The 23579-nt window shown below is 38.7% G+C and overlaps 1 protein-coding gene across 15 annotated transcripts in view; it reads right to left on the bottom strand.

Moving 5' to 3' along the window:
- The window catches only part of LOC113891609 (phosphatidylcholine translocator ABCB4-like), a 104232-nt gene that overhangs the window by 44868 nt on the left and 35785 nt on the right, over nt 1–23579 (bottom strand). For 12 of the 15 annotated variants that reach the window (XR_003510807.1, XR_003510809.1, XR_003510811.1 and 9 more), the window contains 6 exons: nt 18145–18278; nt 7880–7993; nt 5243–5353; nt 4903–5028; nt 1605–1808; nt 1078–1248 (listed from right to left, as the gene is read on the bottom strand). Coding sequence is in view for 7 of the 15 variants with exons in the window: in XM_027539885.1 (XP_027395686.1) it covers nt 1078–1248; nt 1605–1808; nt 4903–5028; nt 5243–5353; nt 7880–7993; nt 18145–18278 (860 nt within the window). In the remaining 8 variants the exon portion in view is untranslated. The remainder of the gene's footprint in view (nt 1–1077; nt 1249–1604; nt 1809–4902; nt 5029–5242; nt 5354–7879; nt 7994–18144; nt 18279–23579) is intronic. The other 3 variants (XR_003510808.1, XR_003510813.1, XR_003510814.1) reach the window with 3 other exon arrangements.

Raw genomic sequence — 23579 nt, 5'->3', positions numbered from 1 at the left:
TATACTAATGCATATATATGGAATTTAGAAAGATGGTAACGATAACCCTGCAAGACACAGCAAAAGAGACACAGATGTATAGAACAGTCTTTTGGACTCTGTGGGAGAGGGAAGGGGGGATGATTTGGGAGAATGGCATTGAAACATGTATAATATCATATAAGAAACTAATCGCCAGTCCAGTTTCAATGCCAGATACAGGAAGCTCGGGGCTGGTGCACTGGGATGACCCAGAGGGATGGTATGGGGAGGGAGGTGGGAGCGGGGAACATGTGTTCAGGATGGGGAACATGTGTACACCCATGGCAGATGCATGTTGATGTATGGCAAAACCAATACAATACTGTAAAGTAATTAGCTTCTAATTAAAATAATAAATTTAAATTAAAAAAAAAAGAAACACACAAATTGAACTTTATTTCCAGAGAAGGACCCATTCACTTTTATGAACAGATAAAGATGATGTACTGCTACAAAATAAGGCAAGTATTTTGAACTGCTTTTCAGATGGACCACTGGGTAAGTCATCAGAATTTTCTTTGTACATTTTACCGCAAGAACTTTTGATCAAAGTCCTAACCTATATGTAAACAAACAAAACCCCCAAAGCTAAGCAGTTCACTGCACAGGCCTGGACCTGGGGATAATTGCATCTTGGTCCAAGAAAGCAAGCCAGCAAATGGGCTGCCCACCTCTCTCTGCAATGTGCCCTGAAAGAAAGCCCCATGGCACTGACCTGTACACACTGCTGTATTTAAAATGGATAACCAGCCCACTGTATAGCACAGGGAACTCTGCTCAGTGTTATGTGGCAGCCTGGATGGGAGGCGAGTTTGGGGGAGAATGGATGCATGGATACGTAAGTGCTGAGTCGCTCTGCTGCACACCTGAACCTACCACAACATTGTTAACCGACTGCACTCCACATGGAGTAACACGTTAAAAAAAAAAAAAGCCCACGGGAGAGCTGCATCTGCTCTCAGGTCCATGTTTTTCAGCCTAGGCTCGCAAAGCACTGGTAAGAATTTCAATACAGTTTCAGTTGGCTGGTCCTTCAGGCGTTGAGGACCCACTGACCTTATCCAGGGCCGCCTGAACCTCGGCTTCACTCTCCGTGTCCAGCGCTGAGGTGGCCTCGTCCAGCAGGAGGATCTTGGGGTTGCGAACCAGGGCCCGGGCGATGGCGATTCTCTGCTTCTGTCCACCGCTCAGCTGGGCTCCTCTCTCTCCAACCAGGGTGTCAAATTTCTACAACAGAAAGCGTGGTAGAGCTCTTGAAATATTTCAAACAGAAAAAGCTATGGAGTCTAGGAATTCATGGAAGACAACAGGGTGCTTCATTTTGACTAGCGTAATGAGTCACAAATCATAATAAATCATTTCACATTCTAAAAAACTAGTAACACAAACTCTGTATAAAATTTCCTATGAGTCATTGTACCAAGCTACACTCCTTGACCCTCCAAATGGATAATTCAAGGGACTTACCTAGCAAAGTTGGACAACCTGGAACCTCAAACATTATTAGCTTATTTAAGCTTTGAAGAAAGAACTCGGTGGCATGAAGTGAAGTTCGAGGGCGCTCAAATTAACAGAGGCTTTACCTGTGGTAACCGCATGATAAACTCATAGGCATTGGCTTCCTTCACAGCTTGCTGTATTTCATCCATGGTGACATTTCCACGGCCGTAACGGATATTTTCAGCAACGGTGGTAGCAAAGAGCACCAGCTCCTGACTCACCACTCCAATTATTTCCCTCAGATACTTTACATTAAATGTCCTAATATCCTGGCCATCGATGATAATCTGAAGAAACAAGATACTTCCATTAAATATTTTAATAAGCCATCTGACGTTGAAAGCATTTGTTACCAAAAAAGCCTTAGCTAATATGTGATTCAAGTTGTACAGCAGAAACCAAGACACCATTGTAAAGGAATTATCCACCAATTAAAAAAAAATAACAATAAATGCAATGGATCCATACAAACTGAGTGAGCTATTTATTATTTTACCACATGACATGTAAGTAAAATGGTGCTAATAAAAGTTTTTCTTTCCTTTTTTTGGCCATGCCACTTGGCTGGCGTGATCCTGGTTCTCAAGCAAGGAATCAAATCCAGGCCCACTGCAGTCAAAGTGCTGAGTGATAACCACTGGACGGCCAGGGAATTCCTGATAATAAAGTTTCTTCATTAGCACTCACATAATATTAAAAGTCAGCACCAGTAATTTATATCTTTATTCCTTTAAAAGACACTTTTAATGGGATTATCAGCTATTTCTGCTTGCTGTGTTTACAGAGATCTTATATTTTAAATGCTTTAATCTTTTTTTTAAATTTTATTTAATTTTTAAACTTTACATAATTGTATTAGTTTTGCCAAATATCAAAATGAATCCACCACAGGTATACATGTGTTCCCCATTAATCTTTTATTTAAATTATTACCATTCAATTTATACACTGGAATCTATTATTTTAATTGGGATGTTTTCAACATTGGTAAAACCATCTTTTAAATAATCTTTATCAAAACTTTACATATTATTTTTAGAATATAGCTCAATAAAATCTGTTTGCTGACAAGACAAAAAACAAAAAAAAACAACCTTAGCTAATATTTAACATATTTCAGTGGTTAGAAATGGGAATCGGAAATAAAGAGCAATGTGCAAGGCTAAAAATAAAGTCTATTCTCTCTTTTGATTTTATTATGTATACTGTTTTTCATGGATGGAATATTCTCCATAAATGACTACATATTGAGTTATGTATTTTGGCATAACTATGAATTTTGCTTACCATTATTAAATCTGAATTAAAGTGTCCATTTGCCTACCTAGTCTACATATCACTTTGATGGCATTATGATGTTTTACTCTACATAATATATCAATACCATAATGTACTTCAGCATTTCCCACCTGCTGAGTATTTGGCTTCGTGCAAACAATGAGGGACAATCATAGTAGAAGGACAGAATTACCAGACTGAAGAGTATGTTTTATTTTTTCTTCTCCAGTAATAATTGCTCAACTCATACAATGACTGGCACATGTTGGGTATTTATTATTTGCTGAATAAAGGTTGAACAAACTCTCTAAAAAGATTTTTAATAATTCACAGTGGGAGCAGGAATATATAAATATATATTTGCTTCACTGTAATTTACTGGCTTTTATCATATTAATCTGTCTTTTCTAATTAATAAGTGTATGATGTAGCTTATATGTAATCCATATATAAGTGAAATTGAGCATTTCTTGACTTTTTACAAATCTACATTTATTCTCAAAAGATATGCATGTTCATAGCCTCTGATAGATTCATATTAATTTATAAAATAGTAATATAATAGTTTTACCATGTATCATAAATTTTTCATTCCAATTTCTTTCTTTCTTAAACTATAGCTTTACTGATTTTTATTGAAGAGAGGTTTAAGGGAAAATTGAATCAATCAGCTGTATCACTGGGCATTTTTTCCATTATTTCAGCAGTAAGCAAACTTAAATTACAATGTGAACAGTGAATATCTCTGAGTTCAGAATTTCTGAAGACTTTTTTTTCCTGCTGACATGTATTTTCTTTTAAAAATGCATTACTCCAATAGTAATTTTTTTAATGTTTTCAAATGCTTATCCTCAATGTAAGTATTTACTAGGTTCTTTTTGAAAAATGAAGACAACTGTTTATACTTCAACCAACCTAGAGTTTGCTTTAGGAAATGAGAAGGGGTCCATGTTCCTACTTGGTGTATCAGATTTTTCAAAGAAATTTTGTTACTTTTATTAAAGAAAGTAAATAATTCGCATATCCTAGAATCTCTGTCCTGTATTAATGCCTTATTGTTTTTGTTTTTTTGTGTAACTTGTAAACTTCTGTTTTCATAATTATAGTACATTTCAATGTCAGGTAAACTCAATGTTCACAAGTCAGTACAACTGAGCAAATTTGAATATTTACTGTGGGCCCCTATTGTATTAATGTTAAATTTACTGATTTTGATAATTGTTTTGTGATGAAGTAAAAGCATGTTGTCTTCTCAGAAAATACATTCTGCTTTGCTATACGCCTGAAACGAACACACATTGTAAAACAACCTATAATCCAATAACATTATTTAAAAAAAGAAATTATATTCTAATGTACGTAAGGATCAAAGGGCATAACATCTTTAACTTATTCTCAAAGGTTCAGAAAAAAACTGGTATGTATGTTTGTGTTGGTCTTATACATACACACAAACATGCAGTAAGAAAGAGATGATAATAAGGCAAGTAGGTCAAAATAAAAACAATGAATAAATCTGGGTGAAGAGTATATGTGAGTTCCTTACTTGCAACTTTTCGGTAAGTTTCAATTTATAATAAAAATTTTAAAAGATCAAAAAACTATACCCTAGGCCGTTACTGTTTCTCACGTCCCCAGTTTCATGGAGACTGTTCCACTTTCCCCTTCAGATATTCCAACACTGAAGAAAACTCAACTGTCTTTGATGAATTTAATTACTGCCCTAAGATTCCTTGTGACCCCGAACACAAGCTTATTGACAATTACTAATGTGGAACATTTTTAACCAAACTAAGTCAGTCATTGAAAATAATCCTCTCAGTGGTTTGGATGACTATTTTCTGGTGACATAGTAGACTATGAAAAGCTTAGTTGGAACAGAGGAGAGCACTGTCTAGCTTCTTTGAGTTTTATCATCTTGACTACTTTTGTCAAAATATCCCAAGGGTTTGAAGGTCTTATCCAGATGCATTGCAATTCCATAGCCTTTTTCTTTTTTTAACCAAAATTGGATTCACATGCAAATATGCTACCAAAAAATTTTTCTAAGGGCTATTTGATACCCAGCTTCCCATTTTGAAGAGCGGGGTTCTTCCCACTTACACTCCCCACATCAGGGTCATACAGCCTCTGCACCAGCTGGACTACTGTGCTCTTCCCACAGCCGCTATTCCCAACCAGGGCCACCGTCTGCCCGCTCTCTACCTTCAGGTTGAGGCCCTTCAAGATCTTTAAGGGAAGAGAGAAAAAGAGTGCACTTCACATCAAAAGCCTGAAAGAGAAGTAATCTGACTCAATTTTAAATTTGGAAAAATAGTATTAAATAAGGGACTATAATCCCCAAAGGAAAAGGCACATACATATCAAAATAATAGAGACTGTGGATTCCTGAAGATGATTAACAATCTAAATTAGGAATCCCTATAAATATAACTTATAATACCTGGACATCAGGCCGAGCAGGATAAGAGAAATGAACATCTCTGAACTCCAAATTCCCTTTGATGTTGTCTGGTTTGTGTCCTCTCTCTGAAAAACTGTCAATTTTAGGATCCTAAACAAAACAAAATTCAATGGCTATTCCATCATAGGACAAACAATTGCATTTTTAAGGAATAGGCCTCAGCAATGCCAAAAACAGGACCCAGAAAAGCATAATTCCCTTCACATGAGTCAGAACCCAAAGTTGAAGACTGTGTGTGTGTGTGTGTGTCTGTATGTTTATGTTTATGTGTTTAAGGAAGTATTCCTTCTCTGAAAATAGGTTTTTCTTAAAAAGTACATAAGGGACATATTCTTTTCATTTCATATGATATTTCACTTTAAGTTTCTGGCATATCCTCATAAATTTTCAAAATGTACATTCCTACAACTGTAATTACAAAATATACTATAATTGATATATCCAGGTTTTTCCAGTAGTCATGTATGGATGTGAGAGTTGGACTGTAAAGAAAGCTGAGCGCCAAAGAATTGATGCTTTTGAACCGTTGTGTTGGAGAAGGCTCTTGAGAGTCCCTTGGACTGCAAGGAGATTCAACCAGTCCATTCTAAAGGACATCAGCCCTGGGTGTTCTTTGGAGGGAATGATGCTAAAGCTGAAACTCCAGTACTTTGGCCACCTCATGCGAAGAGTTGACTCATTGGAAAAGACTCTGATGCTGGGAGGGATTGGGAGCAGGAAGAGAAGGGGATGACAGAGGATGAGATGGTTGGATGGCATCACCGACTCGATGGATGTGAGTTTGAGTGAACTCTGGGAGTTGGTGATGGACAGGGAGGCCTGGCGTGCTGCGATTAATGGGGTCGCAAAGAGTCGGACACGACTGAGCGACTTAACTGAACTGAACTGAACTGATATATCCAGGTATTTCAGCATTTAGTGAAAATTAGCTTATTCCTAAACAATAAGTGTGACGGACTGGATTGAGAAGATTGAAAAATTGGTCAGGGACAACTTAGTTTGGAATGATGTAAATTTTCAATACATGCAGAAGCTGACCAATTTTCTCATGACTTAGATTAATGAAACAGCAATTGCTTGGACACACAATTACATTTCAGTTAGCTAGTTAGCATTTTCTTTGTGTAAATGCAGAGACCACCTTTAATGTGTCAAAATGATTTTCTTTATTTCACTTCAGTCAGGATAACTTATGCAATACAATTGATTCAAAATTATATGACATACAAAGTGATTTTTTTTTTTTGAGGGAGAGGGCTGCTGCTAAGTCGCTTGGGTCATGTCCGACTCTGTGTGACCCCATAGACAGCAGCCGACCAGGCTCTGCCATCCCTGGGATTCTCCAGGCAAGAACACTGGAGTGGGTTGCCATTTCCTTCTCCAATGCATGAAAGTGAAAAGTGAAAGTGAAGTCGCTCAGTCGTGTCTGACTCTTAGCGACCCCATGGACTGCAGCCAACCAGGCTCCTCCATCCATGGGATTTTCCAGGCAAGAGTACTGGAGTGGGGTGCCATTGCCTTCTCCAGAGGGAGAGGGCAACCCACAGCAAAACATACTATCAATTTTGTTCCCACCAATCATTTTTCCATCCACTCATCCTGTCTACAAAGCATAATGTTCTCAGTCTGGCTACAAAATCAAAGAGAAAAGGAGAAAAACTAGGAAGACAAACATCTTTGCTTTGAACTCTAATAATAACACACTAGTTCAGATGCACTTTCCCAAATGAGATCAGTGCTGTTTGATTAAAGATAAGCATTCAGAAATATTTTTTCTTTAAAATAAAGTTTATTGGAGACAGAATTCTTTAAAAAAAAAAAACCTGTTCTCCTTTATAAAAGTTCTTAGCACATTCTGCCTTTTATTCACCAATTGGCTAACTCAAAACTTAAAATTTATTAAACCCTAACTTAAGGCAGGAGAAGGCAATGGCACCCTACTCCAGTACTCTTGCCTGGAAAATCCCATGGGCAGAGGAGCCTGGTAGGCTGCAGTCCATGAGGTTGCGAAGAGTCGGACACGATTGAGCGACTTCACTTTCACTTTTCACTTTCATGCATTGGAGGAGGAAATGGCAACCCACTCCAGTGTTCTTGCCTGGAGAATCCCAGGGATGGCAGAGCCTGGTGGGCTGCCGTCTATGGGGTCACGCAGAGTTGGACATGACTGAAGCTACTTAGCAGCAGCAGCAACTTAAGGCAGGCACAGTAATAAGCACTCCTAACCTCATTTATTCCTCACTTGAAATCCCATTTCTATTCTTTATTATTATTTTGGTTTTGATTCTTTAATTTGGAACCAGTGTGAATGTTACAAATAGTCAAGTCTAGGCTTAACCAAAAAAAGTTTCCTCATCATTTAGAGCTGGTTTTGATTACTGATCTTGGGATCCTGTGAGTTCTCAGACTCAGAATATAATGCAAATTATTAACCTTGAAAAAGAGGTATTTTTTTTCAAACTTTCACAAATATTCAAAAGAGGCATTTGGTTTTATTCATTAATAAGCAGAAATTTTTCATGTCACTTAATTTTTACAGGACATTTAACATAAAGCCAGATCTAATTATCCAGGCCTTAAAAAAATTTTCAGCATTAAAAATAATAAATGACTCACGCTATCAATAATAGCAAAGATCGCATTTGCTGCTCCTCTCGCATTGGCAAAAGCATCAATACAGGGAGCAGCCTGTCCAATGCTGAAGGCGCCGATCAGGATTGAGAAAAAGACCTGAGCAAAAGAACACAAGGGAAAGTCACATGTCCCATTCCAGTGTCCACTGTCATCTCACACACATGTGTTTGGAACACAGGCCACCAAAGTGTCAAGATTAGGTCTATCCCTTGAAAATTTTTTTCAGCACAAGAGCAAAATTTACAAGGTAACTACAGAATTTTGTTGCACAAATGAGTTTCTTTAACCTCAAAAATATTTTTTCATCTATCTTGTCAAACTACTGGTTGTTCTTCTCCTGGGCTTAGACAAAATGACAATGATTTTTCAAAGATGTTGCCTTGATTCTGAAGCCATTGCCACCAGAGGAAACTATTTTCCGTCAGTATTATTCAGTACTAAATTACTTTCTCTAACTATGCATGGAATTACATAGAATGTTCAAGATGCAACAAAGTAGATTTTGACCCCATATAACTTTCCTTAAAAAGTGCCATGTTATATATATATACACACATTTTGATAAGATTTTTAACATTAAAAAGTAATAGTTCATGCATTATAAATCACATCTGTGTGCATTAATTAATAATTCCTCTACACAATTAGTCTGTACTATAGCACACAAACTTAACACATTTCCCTTCATCTTTTTTTCACTAGGAAAACAAATTGATACAGAAAAGTCAAGACTGTAGTTTCAGGAATCCAGGTTATTAGCATACATTAACTGAGAAAAACCTAAATGAAGAGAAATGACTCCTTTCTCTCTGGGCATGGTGAAACATCTACTTATAGTTTGGCTTTTCTCAGAAGATGACAAATAACAATAATGCTTAACATACCAGAACTCAAATATCTATCTACTATCTGCAATACAGAGAAGGACCAGCAAGAGCAAAAAAAAAGTCCCTACCAGAAGCAATGCTAGAAAGTTAACACACTCGAGTTCTTGGTCTTTATGAAGAGGCCATCACTGGGCTCCCTGCATCATGGGAGTCACTCTGCTCCCCTATTTGGGAGAAGTCACTGTCTACACCCAACAAATGGGGAGACCAGGCCAGAGAGGATGACTGCCAGAGTCATTCTCAATCTCCCTGCTTTGTAAAATTTAGCAAATGAGGAAGTAAAGAGAGGCGGAGTGCTTCTAAGCTGACAAGGAGAGGGGACCAACATGAGAAAAAACAGACTCTGCAGCGATGAAACCTCATCCAGCCAAACAGCCCTCAACACTTCAATGGGGGTCTGAAGGTACCACTCTAGAGAACATTCTGAAATGATAAATTTCCATAATGCCCCTAAGTCATCATCAAGGGGTCAAACTGTGTTCCATGTCCTCTGTTTAGAAAGACAGGGAAGTGCAGGTTTTAAAACATGGCTAGTTGAATGGTTACGTGTTGTCCTGACCACCACTGACATGGAAAGAAGGTCACAATATGTTGCTAGTTTATAAAAAAATTTACAAAAAGATATGCATAATGCAATTTAGGTTTCAAGAGAAAAAAACCCATATACAGAAAATAATCTGTAAGATATACACCAAAAGTTATCATTAAGTGTATATGGATTTTAAAATCATAAGTAATTCTAAGTAATTTCTAATTTTTAAAAGTATTCTAATCTTTTGTATAACTAGTATGTATAATTTTTCTAATCAATAAATGAACTTATTTTCATTTTATAAAGGAAAAAAAACTAAAATCACTTTTCACCTTGTATTTCAATAGCCAATATGATACAAATTTAATGTTCTCTCATACTATGAGAGACATACTATGCCAATTGATATTTGTTCTTTCATAAATTCTTTCCATCTTTCTTTATATGCTCCATATGTTTCTAAATTGGTCTAACCATTTGTGATGCTCTGTGTATTCTAGAAGCCCAGCTCTGCCCACAGGACTGAGCAAAGATATGCCACAGTAAAAAGGTTACAACCACGGTTCATTCTTCAAAAAGGAGGAAAATGAAAGAAGAAGTAGATAGATAAATAATATTTTTAGATTTGTCACAAATATTAGGAAAACAACTTATTGTAATTGCATTTCCAATAGTGTATTCTTTGGCTATATCTAGAGGGGATCCATACCAGAAGGCCGGTGCGTACAATGCATATATTAGCAGGAAGGCAATGCCCATAGAAATGTTTGCTGAAATAGCTTTTTTAATTTCAATCTTTTTGGCATTTTCTAGATGTTTCTGACACCTACCAGAAAATTAAGAGGGAAATATAAAAAGAATCCATAATCTTAGCTATATTCCCCTCCTGGACAGCCAGAGGTTTAAGGGACAAAACCCATCAAACAAGTAACCTGTGGAGATACCCAGCTTCCCAGGAATTGAACCAGTGCAGGGTCAGCCTGGACCAGAACCCATCTGAGCCTTTTCTCTACTGGCCTGGACCCATCTCCCTCGGTCCCCACCAGTCCCACCAGTGTTCCCATAGCTGATTCAGGACTGAACTCCCAACCCTGGGAGAACCTCACCATCAACCTTCATGGCCAGCCTGACTTAGCAGAGCTGCATCCCTGGGGAGACAGCTGGCACCCCACGCCCAGCGCTAAATCCCAGGTGGCCCGGCTGCAAGGTGCGGGCAGGGAGGTTTACATCAGCCCCAATGTGACACGGATTCCGGGGAAAAGGATGGACATGCTGTAATTACCTTCGCTTAGATGGCTTGCCTTTTGCAGCTAATGGAGCGGCACTGATTACACTCACATCCTGAGGTGTGTGGGCTATTATGTGCAGGAAGCAGCAGTGAGAGAGAAAAAGGAAGAGGTTAGAGAACCAGGCACAGGTTGGCTGTCAAGAGGACTTAAGGAATAGAAAAACAGAAAATGAAAAAGAGGGGAGTGGGGAACCTTTGCTTTCAAGGCTGGAGAATTTCCAGAGAATTTCCCTTTCATAGAGTCGGGGGTATCAGGAGTCCCGCAGAATGGCAAAAGAAAATATTTTACATGGAGTCATACTTCAGTTATATTAGGGTATGTTATTATTTAAAGAAAACTGGTTGGAGAATTGAATAGCCTTTATTAGGGGGTTTGTTCTGGCCCATACATTTTTGTCTATCAACTCCCCTTAGAGCAGAGGCACTCGACCTGGAATCCCTGGTTAAGGAATTTGACCAGGGAAAAACTTACACTTTTAACTTTGCTAACCCCTAACCAAAATTCAGGATTTCCTTCGATTATCAGTGCAGGCAACAAGCCTCTGTAGGGTCAGCAGTAACTGTGAATGTGTTGCCAATAGCAATCCCAGATCACTTTCATATCATGTTCTACTTTTACAGATTTCTGGAAACACATTTTACCCACAGACCTACTTCGAATTACAGTAGGTATTAGACCTATAGTTAGTTATTGATATTCAATGGGTTAAAAATAGAGGCATGGATTTCAGTTCAGTTCAGTCGCTCAGTTGTGTCCAACTCTTGGTGACCCCATGAACCACAGCATGCCAGGCCTCCCTGTCCATCACCAACTCCCAGAGTCCACCCAAACCCATGTCCATCAAGTCAGTGATGCCATCCAACCATCTTATCCTCTGTTGTCCCCTTCTCCTGCCCTCAATCTTTCCCAGGATCAGGGTCTTTTCCAATGAGTCAGCTCTTCACATCAGGTGGCCAAAGGATTGGAGTTTCAGCTTCAGCATTAGTCCTTCCAATGAACACCCAGGACTGATCTCCTTTAGGATGGACTGGTAGGATTTCCTTGCAGTCCAAGGGACTCTCAAGAGTCTTCTCCAACAGTATAGTTAAAAAGCATCAATTCTTCAGCGCTCAGCTTTCTTTCCAGCTTGAACATCTAGAAGTTCACGGTTCACGTATTGCTGAAGCCTGGCTTGGAGAATTTTAAGCAATACTTTACTAGCGTGTGAGATGAGTGCAATTGTGCAGTAGTTTGAGCATTCTTTGGCATTGCCTTTCTTTGGGATTAGAATGAAAACTGACCTTTTCCAGTCCTGTGGCCACTGCTGAGTTTTCCACATTTGCTGGCATATTGAGTGCAGCACTTCCACAGCATCGTCTTTCAGGATTTGAACTAGCTCAACTGGAATTCCATCACCTCCACTAGCTTTGTTCATAGTGATGTTTGCTAAGGCCCACTTGACTTCTCATTCCAGGATGTCTGGCTCTAGGTGAGTGATCACACCATCGTGATTATCTGGGTCATGAAGATCTTTTTTGTACAGTTCTCCTGTGTATTCTTGCCACCTTTTCTTAGTATCTTCTGCTTCTGTCAGGTCGCTACCATTTCTGTCCTTTATTGAGCCCATCTTTGCATAAAATGTTCCCTTTGTATCTCTGATTTTCTTGAAGAGATCTCTAGTCTTTCCCATTCTGTCGTTTTCCTCTATTTCTTTGCACTGATCACTGAGTAAGGCTTTCTTACCTCTCCTTGCTATTCTTTGGAACTCTGCATTCAAATGCATTTATCTTTCCTTTTATCCTTTGCTTTTCACTTCCCTTCTTTTCACAGCTATTTGTAAGGCCTCCCCAGACAGCCATTTTGCTTTTTTGCATTTCTTTTTTTGGGGATGGTCTTTATTACTGTCTCTTGTACAATGTCACGAACCTCCGAACATAGTTCATCAGGCATTCTGTCTATCAGATCTAGTCCCTTAAATCTATTTCTCACTTCTACTGTATAGTCATAAGGGATTTGATTTAGGTCATACGTGAATGATCTAGTGGTTTTCTCCACTTTCTTCAATTTCAATCTGATTTTAGCAATAAGGAGTTCATGATCTGAGCCACAGTCAGCTCCTGGTCTTGTTTTTGCTGACTGTATAGAGCTTCTCCATCTTTGGCCGCAAAGAATACATAGGGTAAGGAACCACAAATTAGGAAAGCCTAACACAGCCTTAAATAAGAATTTTAAAAATAAGAACGCTCTTAAAAACAAACAAACAAAAAATCCACACAACATATGCAGGAAGAAGGAAGAACTCAACGACAGTAGAGAGTTCATACTTTCAGGCCAGAGACTAACTAAAGGGGAAGAAGGCTATCTTGAACTTGAATTCAGCTGGGATACTAAGAAAATCCAATGGAAAGATCTGCAAGATAAACAATAATAGTAACTAAGGATCCAATTTCAGTGGACCTTATGTCAAAGGTCATGTATTAATATTATGCTTACAAGTAATTGGCCCACCTTAGCAGATAGGGAAGATGGACGAGTTCAGAAGCAAGCAAAATAGGTACCTGTTGATATGAAGTTATTTTTCTCAGAAAGCTAATTCTAGCCTGACAGCTAAATAAGCTGATGTACAGAAATCCTATGTCCCCAAATTCCTGCATATTATACTTTTTATTTTTGGCTGCACTGGTGGGCCTGCGGGATCTTCGTTCTTTGACCAGGGATCAAACGCATGCCGTCTGCAGTGGAAACAGAGTGGTAACCACTGGACTATCAGGGGAGATCCCTTGTATACTATAGAAAGAAGAGCTGCAAATACGGCTGCAATGTAAAGATTACAGTCACAATCTTCAATTCAAATATTCCATTTCATTGACAGGTTATGAACAGGCCCTGGAAAATGAGGTCAACTAGTCACAGAGTAAGCAAAGAAAGGGAATGTCTACATTTTACAGGTCTCAGATTATGGTGACTAAGGTCACATCTCTTGTGGCAGCAAGTTTCTACATTGTGAATCTCAGCTGTTCAGTGATACGAAGACACACGCAATCCTGATTCAATCAATCAATTTAGAGAATGTCTCTGGGCTGAATTAATCTTTGGGCCACAGGGCATCCTGTCTTCCACTATTTAAAATGTTCACATAACCCTAAAAGTGTAATCAGAATGAATCTGGTTTCTTAAATAGAAGTCAAAAATGAATATCTTAGTTTTGGTCCCAAGCCTACTGAGTTACACACTGTTTAAAACCTAAGTTTGGTGCTCAGGTTCTGGTACGGTTTCCCAAGTATCAAGGCTGGATAAGAGTGTTATACATGCTAGCAGTCACTCCGAACTGCAGTTCAAAGGCTCAGTAGACCTGCCCCCTGAGATATCTGTTTAATCCTTCAATCCTGACACCTGGCAGATGTGATGCACTGAGTAGATTAAGTACTTTGCTCTTTGCACTACAGTGAAGAAAGACAGGTGTAATCTTTGCCTGCAGACTTTTCCAGACAAGTAGTAGATCTTTCTTCCCCTACAAGTATGAATAAATGGAGGCTTCTCTGGTGGCTCAGATGGTAAAGAGTCTGCCTGCAATGAGGCAGACCTGAGTTCAATCCCAGGGTTGGGAAAATCCCCTGGAAAAGGAAATGGCAACACACTCCAGGATCCTTGCCTGGGGATGGACTCTGTTTGAGGCCTGAGCAAAACAAAGATATAAAAACAGGATTTAGAAGGTGATTGTTCTGTGGTGTTTTGATACTCAATACCAGTTTTTTACAGAATAAATATTAACCCATCTCTGCTGGGCAGCATCTTGCTGTGTAGGGCCTACTCCCAAGGCTTCTTAAGAGAGCTGGTCAGCTGGAGTTTCGGATTCTTTGGTCTTCCCAGGTCAACCTTTTGTATTTTGGTAAATGCTAGTTATATAAATACATTCTCCCCTATATTGAAGGGGTTTAGAATACACTTGTCATGTTAATCTCTCCTGCTTTTAATTTGAAAATAAGAAAATAAAGTTTCTGTATCACTGGGGTAACTTCTATTAATATAATCCCTTATGATTATATAGAGGAAGTGACACATAGATTCAAGGGATTAGATCTAATAGACAGTGCCTGAAGAACTATGGATGGAGGTTCCTAGCATTGTACAGGAGGCGGTGACAAAAACCATCCCCAAGAAAAAGAAATGCAACAAGGCAAAATGGTCGTCTGAGGAGGCCTTAAAGAAGAGAAGCTACAGGCAAAGGAGAAAGGGAAAGATACATCCATCTGAATGCAGAGTTCCAAAGAACACCAAGGAGAGATAAGAAAGCCTTATTAAGTGAACACTGCAAAGAAAGAGAGGAAAACAACAGAATGGGAAAGACTAGAGATCTCTTCAGGAAAATCAGAGATACCAAGGGAACATTTCATGCAAAGATGGGCACAATAAAGGACAGAAATGGGATGGACCTAGCAGAAGATATTATAGGTGGCAAGAATACACAGAAGAAGAACTATACAAGAAAGATGTTCATGACCCAGATAACCACGATGGTGTGATCACTCACCTAGAGTCAGACATCTTGCAATGTGAAGTCAAGTGGGCCTTAGGAAGTATTGCTACAAACAAAGCTAGGGGAAGTGATGGAATTCCAGCTGAGATATTTCAAACCCTAAAAGATGACGCTGTGAAAGTGCTGTACTCAATACAGAAGCAAATTTGGAAAAGTCAGCAGTGGCTACAGGACTGGAAAAGGTCAGTTTTCATTCCAATCCCAAAGAAGGGCAATGCCAAAGAATGCTCAAGCTACCATACAGTTGCGCTCATTTCACATGTTAGCAAGGTAATGCTCAAATCCTTCAAGCTAGGCTACAACATTACATGAACCGAGAACTTTCAGATGTACACGCTGGACTTAGAAAAGGCAGAGGAACCAGAGATCAAATTGCCAACATCCACTGAATCACAGAAAAAGCAAGAGAATTTCAGAAAAACATCTGCTTCATTGACTATGCTAAAGGCTTTGACTGTGTGCATCACAACAACTGTGGAAAATTCTGAAAGAGATGGGAATACCAGACCACCTGACCTGCCTCCTGAGAAACCTGCATGCAGGAAGAAGCAACAGCTAGAACCAGACATGGAACAACAGGCTGGCTCCAAATTGGGAAAGGAGTACTTCAAGGCTGTATACTGTACCCTGCTTGTTTAACTTATATGCAGAGTACATTATGTGAAATGCCAGGCTAGATGAATCACAGGCTGGAATCAAGACTGCCAGGGGAAATATCCATAACTTCAGATATGTAGATGACACCACCCTAATGGCAGAAAGCGAAGAGGAACTAAAGAGTCTCTTGATGAAGGTGAAAGAGGAGAGCGAAAAAGCTGGCTTAAAACACAACATTTTCAAAAAACTAATCTCATGGCATCTGGTCCCATCACTTCATGGCAAATAGATGGGGAAACAATGGAAACAGCGACAGACTTTATTTTCTTGGGCTCCAGAATCACTGTGGACAGTGACTGCAGCCATGAAACTAAAGGCACTTGCTCCTTGAAAGAAAAGCTACGACAAACCTAGGCAGTGTTTTAAAAAGCAGACACATCACCTTGTCAACAAAGGTCTGTATAATTAAAGCTATGGTTTTTTCAACAGTCATGTATGGATGTGAGAGTTCAACCATAAAAAAGGATGAGCGCTTAAGAATTGATGCTTTTGAACCTTGATGCTAGAGAAGTCTCTTGAGAGTCCCTTGGACAGCAAGGAGATCAAACCCGTCACTCTGAAAGGAAATCAAACCCAAATATTCACTGGAAGGGCTGATGCTGATGCTCCAAAATTTTGGCCATATGATGTGAAGAGCCAGCTCACTGGAAAAGTCCCTGATGCTGGGGAAACTGAGGGCAGAAGGAGAAGAGCGCAACAAAGAATGAAATGGGTGGATGGCATCATTGATTCAATGGACATGAGTCTGACAAACTCTGGGAGAGAGTGAAGGACAGGGAAGCTTGGCATGCTATAGTCCATGGGGTCACAAACAGCCGGACATGACTGAGTGACTGAACAAGTCTTTTCACCTTAACCTACAGAAGCCAAGATACAAACTCAGTTAAGATGCAAAAGAGAATTCAAATTGCACATTTTAAAAACCTGTATTCAATCAGACAATTAGAAAGTAAATAAATGAATAAATTTAATAGTTAAAGAAAACGGAGGCCAAAAGACCACTAAGATAACAATTGTGACAAAAATGAAATCTGCTAAAGTAAAAAAGAAACAAAAGAGATTTAAACATCTATGAGAAAAAAATTTTTACAAAAAAACTAGTCACAGTTGACTTAGAAATGAAGACATTTATTGACTTCAATGTATCCCCTATTGGCTCAGACAGTAAAGAGTTTGCCTGCAATACAGGAGACTCGGGTTTGATCCCTAGGTCGGGAAGATCCCTAGAGAAGGGAATGGCAACCCCACTCCAGTATTCCTGCCTGGAAAATCCCATGGACGGAGGAGCCTGGTGGTCTCCAATCCATGGAGTTGCAAAAAGTCAGACATGACTAACACACTAACTTAAAAATATTACACATTCTATTAAACAAGATAAATACATTTTTGTTAATATTAATGTTATCAGAAAAGTCTTTTAAGTCCTAGGAAGCTATCAAGCTTGTGAATACACTCTAAGTTTTCCCAAATTCTCATTTTTACCTGAAAGCTTTAATTTTAACATTGGCAACAAATACTGTCAAGCTGTTCTTCTTGTCGGAACAGACTTACTTCATTCATCTTTATTTAAGGACTGTCTACAAATGTCTAAGTCAAAAAAGCTATAGTTTGAATGTTTTTCTTTCAAGTAAAAATACTATTACACAACAAAAGCATCTAGTTCAGCTAACAATTCAAACGGTTGCAGGAGCACTTTTCTTCGAGACGACCACTGTGTTTCAGTATGCTGCGGAAGTGCTTTATGCATGCTCCCCACTGTGTCAATCAAAATACTAAGAAGAAAGGCTTCCAAAGGCTGAGATTTAATTAAATTAATAATGTCTACCATTACAAACATTAAGTGAAAGTGGCTTTTTTTTTTTAAGACAGAGTGCATGATGGGGAAGAACTCAGTGACTAGTAGAATAGTTTGTTGCCACTGTTTTACTTTGTGCCAAGGCAGCAGCAATTTTACCTACCACTGCTTCTGCACCAGTAATGCGATAGCAACCCGGTGCAACAGGCAAATCACATCTGGAATTATGTGAACACAGTCTGACACGTGGACTGCCAGTGCAGGACACGAAGAGCTGCTGAAACTTCACAGACTGGGAAATATTTCACCATGCTTCTCAAAAAAGAAACTCACAGTGACTAGCTTCATGCCTTCTTGCTACTTATAAGGCAACAGAGAAGATTCAAGAGCACTCTAAAATAACCAGTAAGAAAAAAAATTAACTTCTGAAAGATGTTAAATATGGTCAAGTGCTTAATTTCAACAAAGAAAGGAAATATTGTATACAGCAAGGAGCTTGAGTTCTCTGTTTGGGTCAAATGCTCAGGCAGAGAGCACACGCATACCCTGCACATTCCTACTGAGGTCTTACCTTAGCTCTGGAGGAACTGACATGTTCCATATTCTCAATGCTGCAGATACAGTTGTGTGAAACCTTCCGGCAAGCCACTCTGATACAGTCCCAGAAGCTACGAGGACTTCCGTAACCAAACCAGGTTACTTGACCTTCAGGAGACAAATTGTAACACAAAAAGAAAACCAGGCTAGTAACTCAAAATGCAAGAACAACAAAATAAAGGGCAGGAGAGTGTGCAATTGTGGAAAGGACACTGATTTGGGGGTCAAAAAGCCTTAAGTCTGGTCCCTTTCTAACTTTACCTACTTGTGTGATTTGGGGCAATTTATTTAATGGATCTGGATAGCAGTTTTCTCAACAATACAATCAGAGTGAATGAAGCAAAAAGGGCCTAGACACTAAACACAATTGTCTGCAGGTTAATATCCTATCGTTCTAACACAGTCTTCCAGAGAGCACACAGTTAGCTTTCCCTGTGCTTCCAGTTAAGCTTTCATTTAAATCGCACCTTTGCGGTTTATGGAGAAGGCAATGGCACCCCACTCCAGTACTCTTGCCTGGAAAATCCCATGGACGGAGGAGCCTGGTAGGCTGCAGTCCATGGGGTCGCTAAGAGTCGGACACGACTGAGCGACTTCACTTTCACTTTCACCATTTACTGGCTGTGTGACACCAGGCAAGTTAATTAACCTTTCTGAACACCACTTTTCTTGACTCTAAAAGGGGACTAGTTGGAGTAACCACTTTATGAGTATTCTCTGAATCAAATACAACAATGCCTGAGTAATGCCTGAGTAGTCCTGAGTAATGCCTGAGTAATGAGTATGAGTAATGAGTATTGAGTAATGCCTGAGTATTCAGGGTATAGTATTCTCTGAATCAAATACAACAATGCCTGAGTAATGCCTGAGTACTCCTGAGCATAGGACTTGGCACATAAAAGTACTGTAAAAAAGATAATAAAAAAGGAAAAAAATGTTACCTCTTGCATCCTAAACCTTTCTCTTCTTGGAAAAACAGAAAAAAATGTAAAAGGCAACACTTTTTCTCCTCTTCAGAGGGATACTTCGAAGAAACGAAACAACGTGTAGCCCATAAGTACCTATCAACAGCGGGAACCGTACACTGACTAACCATTACCACCCATTCACTACCATTCTACCCAAACTTTCATCCGTCATTCACCTGCTCACTTCTAGTCAACAACCCATGACAAGTCCTTAGGCACTTACCATTCTAATCTTCCAGACCTGGATAACTATGTCTGTGTTCAAGAACAAATGTTCTTTTGTGCGTATTAATATTTCAATGCAGGACTTTGGGTAATAAGTCCATGGGACCAATTTTGTACTCTGAATATGTTTAAATGGGATATGAGAGACATCTTAGTATTTCTTCAGTTTTCTGAAATAATTATTCTTACCTAGGGAAGCTGTTCAATTTTAAGAAAGAGTAGCTTTTATATTTTAAAACCTCTGCTTCTTTATTTTGAAGTAACATTTATTTATCTCAATTTTCTTTTCCCTAGTAACATGTTCTCTCTAAGCAACATCAAGAAGTATAAAAGTGTTCTTGTCCACATGCAGCATTTTAGGAACAATGTCTGAAATATCTGAGTGGTGTCCAACCATGGCAACACCTAAGAATAACTAGGCTTCTTTTAAAAAGTACTCATGTCTGGGCTCCACCCAAACTAAATAATCAGAATCTTTGGGGGTGGGCCTAGGCATTGCTATTGTTAAAAGATCCCTCTGGTATTTCTAATACTATAGTTAATCAACCAAGGGAAAGCTCATATGTCACAATAGGTAATCCCTATTCATCATGCAGGACATTTCAAAGGCCTCCTTTTTTTGTAAGCCGCATGTGATCTCTACAGCAAGTCACTTCTCCCTACGAGCTGGCCTAACACCCTGAGCTTACACTTATAGTCACCTGCTTACTTGATTGTCTCACACATGAGATGGTAAGGTCACTAAGGCAGAGACTATATCTTATTTGTCTTTAATTCTATCTCCAGCACTTGACACAGTGCTTGTCTCACAGCAGGCATTTAATAAATATTTATGAAAACAAATCGACTGGTTAATTCACACTAGCCAGATCTTAACTGCAACACATATAAAAATTTGAATCTTAAAAATGTAATTAGGATCTTTTAACAGTAACAACTCAGTGACAATCTGGTATCAAGATGTCTGCATGCTACATTGCAAACATCAAATATTCTGACAAAAATATTTACCTTTATAAAAATACAAAAGCATTGACACATCCCTACTCAAACATCATTATATAACTCAAATGTGTCTTCAGTAATGAAATCTTACTGCCAAAAGTAGAAATCTATAGGAATATTTAGAATCTTCCTTCTTTCTTTCAGTCTCTCCCCATCGCTTCTCTTTGCTCCTTCTCCTCTTTAAAAAAAGTTCCCAGAACAGGATGTTAGCATAGTTTGTTTTTAGGGCAATTTTCATGTTATTAATTTGTTAGCCATTTGGAGAAGAGACAGGATGTCTAATGTTAAGAATATGGGCTTTTGAGTCAAGACCAGAACAGAGCACTTTCTAGACGTGCAGTCTTAAGCAAATGACTTTTCATTCTACCAACCTGAGTTTCTTCTATGAACTGATAATAATGGTAGTATCTACATGATAACACTGTTGTGAGGATTAGATAATGTGCAGCAATTACTATATAGCCTAATACAGATGTTAATAACCATTATTACTTTTATTATTATCATACAAACAGTTCAGAGATCCAAGCTCCCCTTGCATTACAAAATAGCAATGAAACGCATAGTGAAGTTTTTCCCATGACTTGCTTAGAATCTAGAAAAATCTTTAAAATTTACTCCCTAATCCAACCTTTTCCCATATCAACCATCCTAAATTGACCTCCCTAAAATCTAGTCTTGGTTAATTTCTTTAGCCTCTATTAATTGAGATCATCCCACAGTTTAAAAATGAGGACTACCAACCACACTTCTCTCAATAAATGGAGTACCATACACTGGAAGCAATCTTAAAGGGAGAATCACAAGGTTTCTCTGGTAACTTTATTTTAAACATTCTCATAAATTTGATGTGGTTGAGGAAAATAATTTATGAGAAATTTAAAAGTAGAGCCGTTGAAAAAATTTTTAAATGTAACAAAGTCCCCTATCGATGGGTAGGGATGACTCAGTAATCCCACTACTGGGCATATTTCCAGAGAGAACCATAATTCAAAACAACACACGCACCCCAATGTTCCCTGTAGCACTACTTACAATAGGCAGGACATGGAAGCAACCTAAATGTCCAGCAATAGGGGAATGGACAGAGAAGCTGTGGTACATATATAGAACTGAATATTACCAACCATAAAAAGGAATGAAACTGGATCATCTGTAGAGACATGTATGGACCTAGAGGCTATCATACCGAGTAAGGTAAGTTACAAAGAGAAAAATATCATATATTAATACATATACGTGGAATCTAGAAAAATGGTATAGATGATCTTATTTGCAAAACAGAAACAGAGACACAGACACAGAGAACAAACATATGGAGCCAAGGGGGGAAGAAGTGGGGTGGGATGAAGTGGGAGTTTGGGATTGACATATATACACTACTGGTAATATGTATAAAATAGATAAGTGGTGAAGACTTAATAAATAGCTCAGGGAACTCTACTCAGTGCTCTGGGGCCACCTAAATGGGAAGGAAATCCCCAAACGAGGGGATATATGTAAACGTACAGCTGATTCTCTTTGCTGCACAGAGGAAACTAACACAGCATTGTGAAGCAACTACACTCCAGTAAAAATCACCTTAAAGAAACAGAGTCCCCTTTTGGAGGAGAGGAAACAAAGATACGGAAAAACTAAATATCTAGGCTTAGGTTATACAGAGAAGGAATGGATGCTAAATCCTTCAGACTCCTGCTGTGTGAATGATATGCTGTCTACAGGACTTTCACCCACGAGACAATGACAAGATTTCCTAGATAAGAAACTAAAGAAACTGAGAAACTAACCAACTAACAGCATGACACATCACCATGACTTGCAGGGCCTTACGCTGAAGCTGAAGCTCCAATATGCTGGCCACCTGATGCAAAGAGCTGACTCATTAGAAAAGACCCTGATGCTGGGAAAGACTGAAGGCAGGAGAAGAGGATGACAGAGGATGAGACAGTTGGATGGCATCACCAACTCAATGCACATGAGGTTGAGCAAGCTCTGGGAGGTGGTGAAGGACAGGGAAGCCTGGCGTGCTGCAGTCCATGGGGTTGCAAAGAGTTGGACACGACTGAGCGACTGAACAACAAAGTATACCAGTCACAGCATCTTCACAACACTTCCACCTACTCGAGAAATGAGATGAGAGCATGACTGGCTTGATTCTGCCTGCCTTACTCTTTCATGTGCATTGTTTTCAAAATGAATTTGTTAAATCAAGACCCTGAATTTTTCACATTCAGAATGATGTGCTTTGGTTAGGAGAAGGTGGGGGTCTTTGTTAGAAACTCCGAATGAACTCTCATGTAAATTGTCCATGTATCCTAGGATTTTAAGTAAGTAATTTCTGCATCTATGAAAATGGTTGAGGTTAAGAACAACAGAAGTGTTAAATTGGTTATTTGAATTATTATTACTTGAACATCGCTTGTACTTAAATATAGATTAACTGTTAGCAAAAGATGTACTTGGGGTTATTAGTCTGTAAAACCTATATTCAACAGGAAAATTTAAAAAGTTACAAGCTGACCATGCCTTTAAAAATTGCTGAGGTAATGAACAATCACTCCAAAGACATTCTCATTTCCTTTAAAAATAGCCACAAAAGCAATCACATAGCAAGGAACCAACTAGCCTATATTTTGAAGACATTTTATTCAGGAGAAGAAACATGCTATCACTAATTGAATTCTCTTTTTAATGTTGGCAACAAGTACAGATTTATAAAGTGCTTTCAATTTTATATGTATTTTTAGAAGTTGACTTTTTACCAAAGTAACTTTTCAATACTTATTTCCAACCCATTGATCTGACTCTAATTCATTTCAGGCACAGAAATAAGAGGTGAAAGTTTGCTAGACTAAAAGGTGATCTGCTACTAACCAGCTACATGATGTCTTTCCCACTAAACTGCCTATTTTCAAGCACCTTAAAATGGCCTGTGATCACTAAGGTCTAACATTATTTTAAATTGCTCTTTCATATTACCTCACTTGAATAATATAGATGTTCACGTCATGCAGAACATTTGTGTTTTGTTCTTATGTTATTTTATGGCCAGATGAGACCTTCTAAAAACTGAAATTTCCTAAGTGGTTCTCTATTTAGTAGTGGATGACAACACGTCATCTTTTGGTAATATATAAATTAATCTGTTAAATGACTTTCTTTCTCCACTCTTTGTATTGTGCTTAGTTTTGTGAAGAGCTGACTGAAGTTT

The sequence above is a fragment of the Bos indicus x Bos taurus genome, chromosome 4, assembly GCF_003369695.1.
Source record: "Bos indicus x Bos taurus breed Angus x Brahman F1 hybrid chromosome 4, Bos_hybrid_MaternalHap_v2.0, whole genome shotgun sequence".
NCBI lineage: Eukaryota > Metazoa > Chordata > Mammalia > Artiodactyla > Bovidae > Bos > Bos indicus x Bos taurus.
Note: the sequence above shows the minus strand (reverse complement) of the source record. Positions and strands in the feature narration are given on the sequence as shown.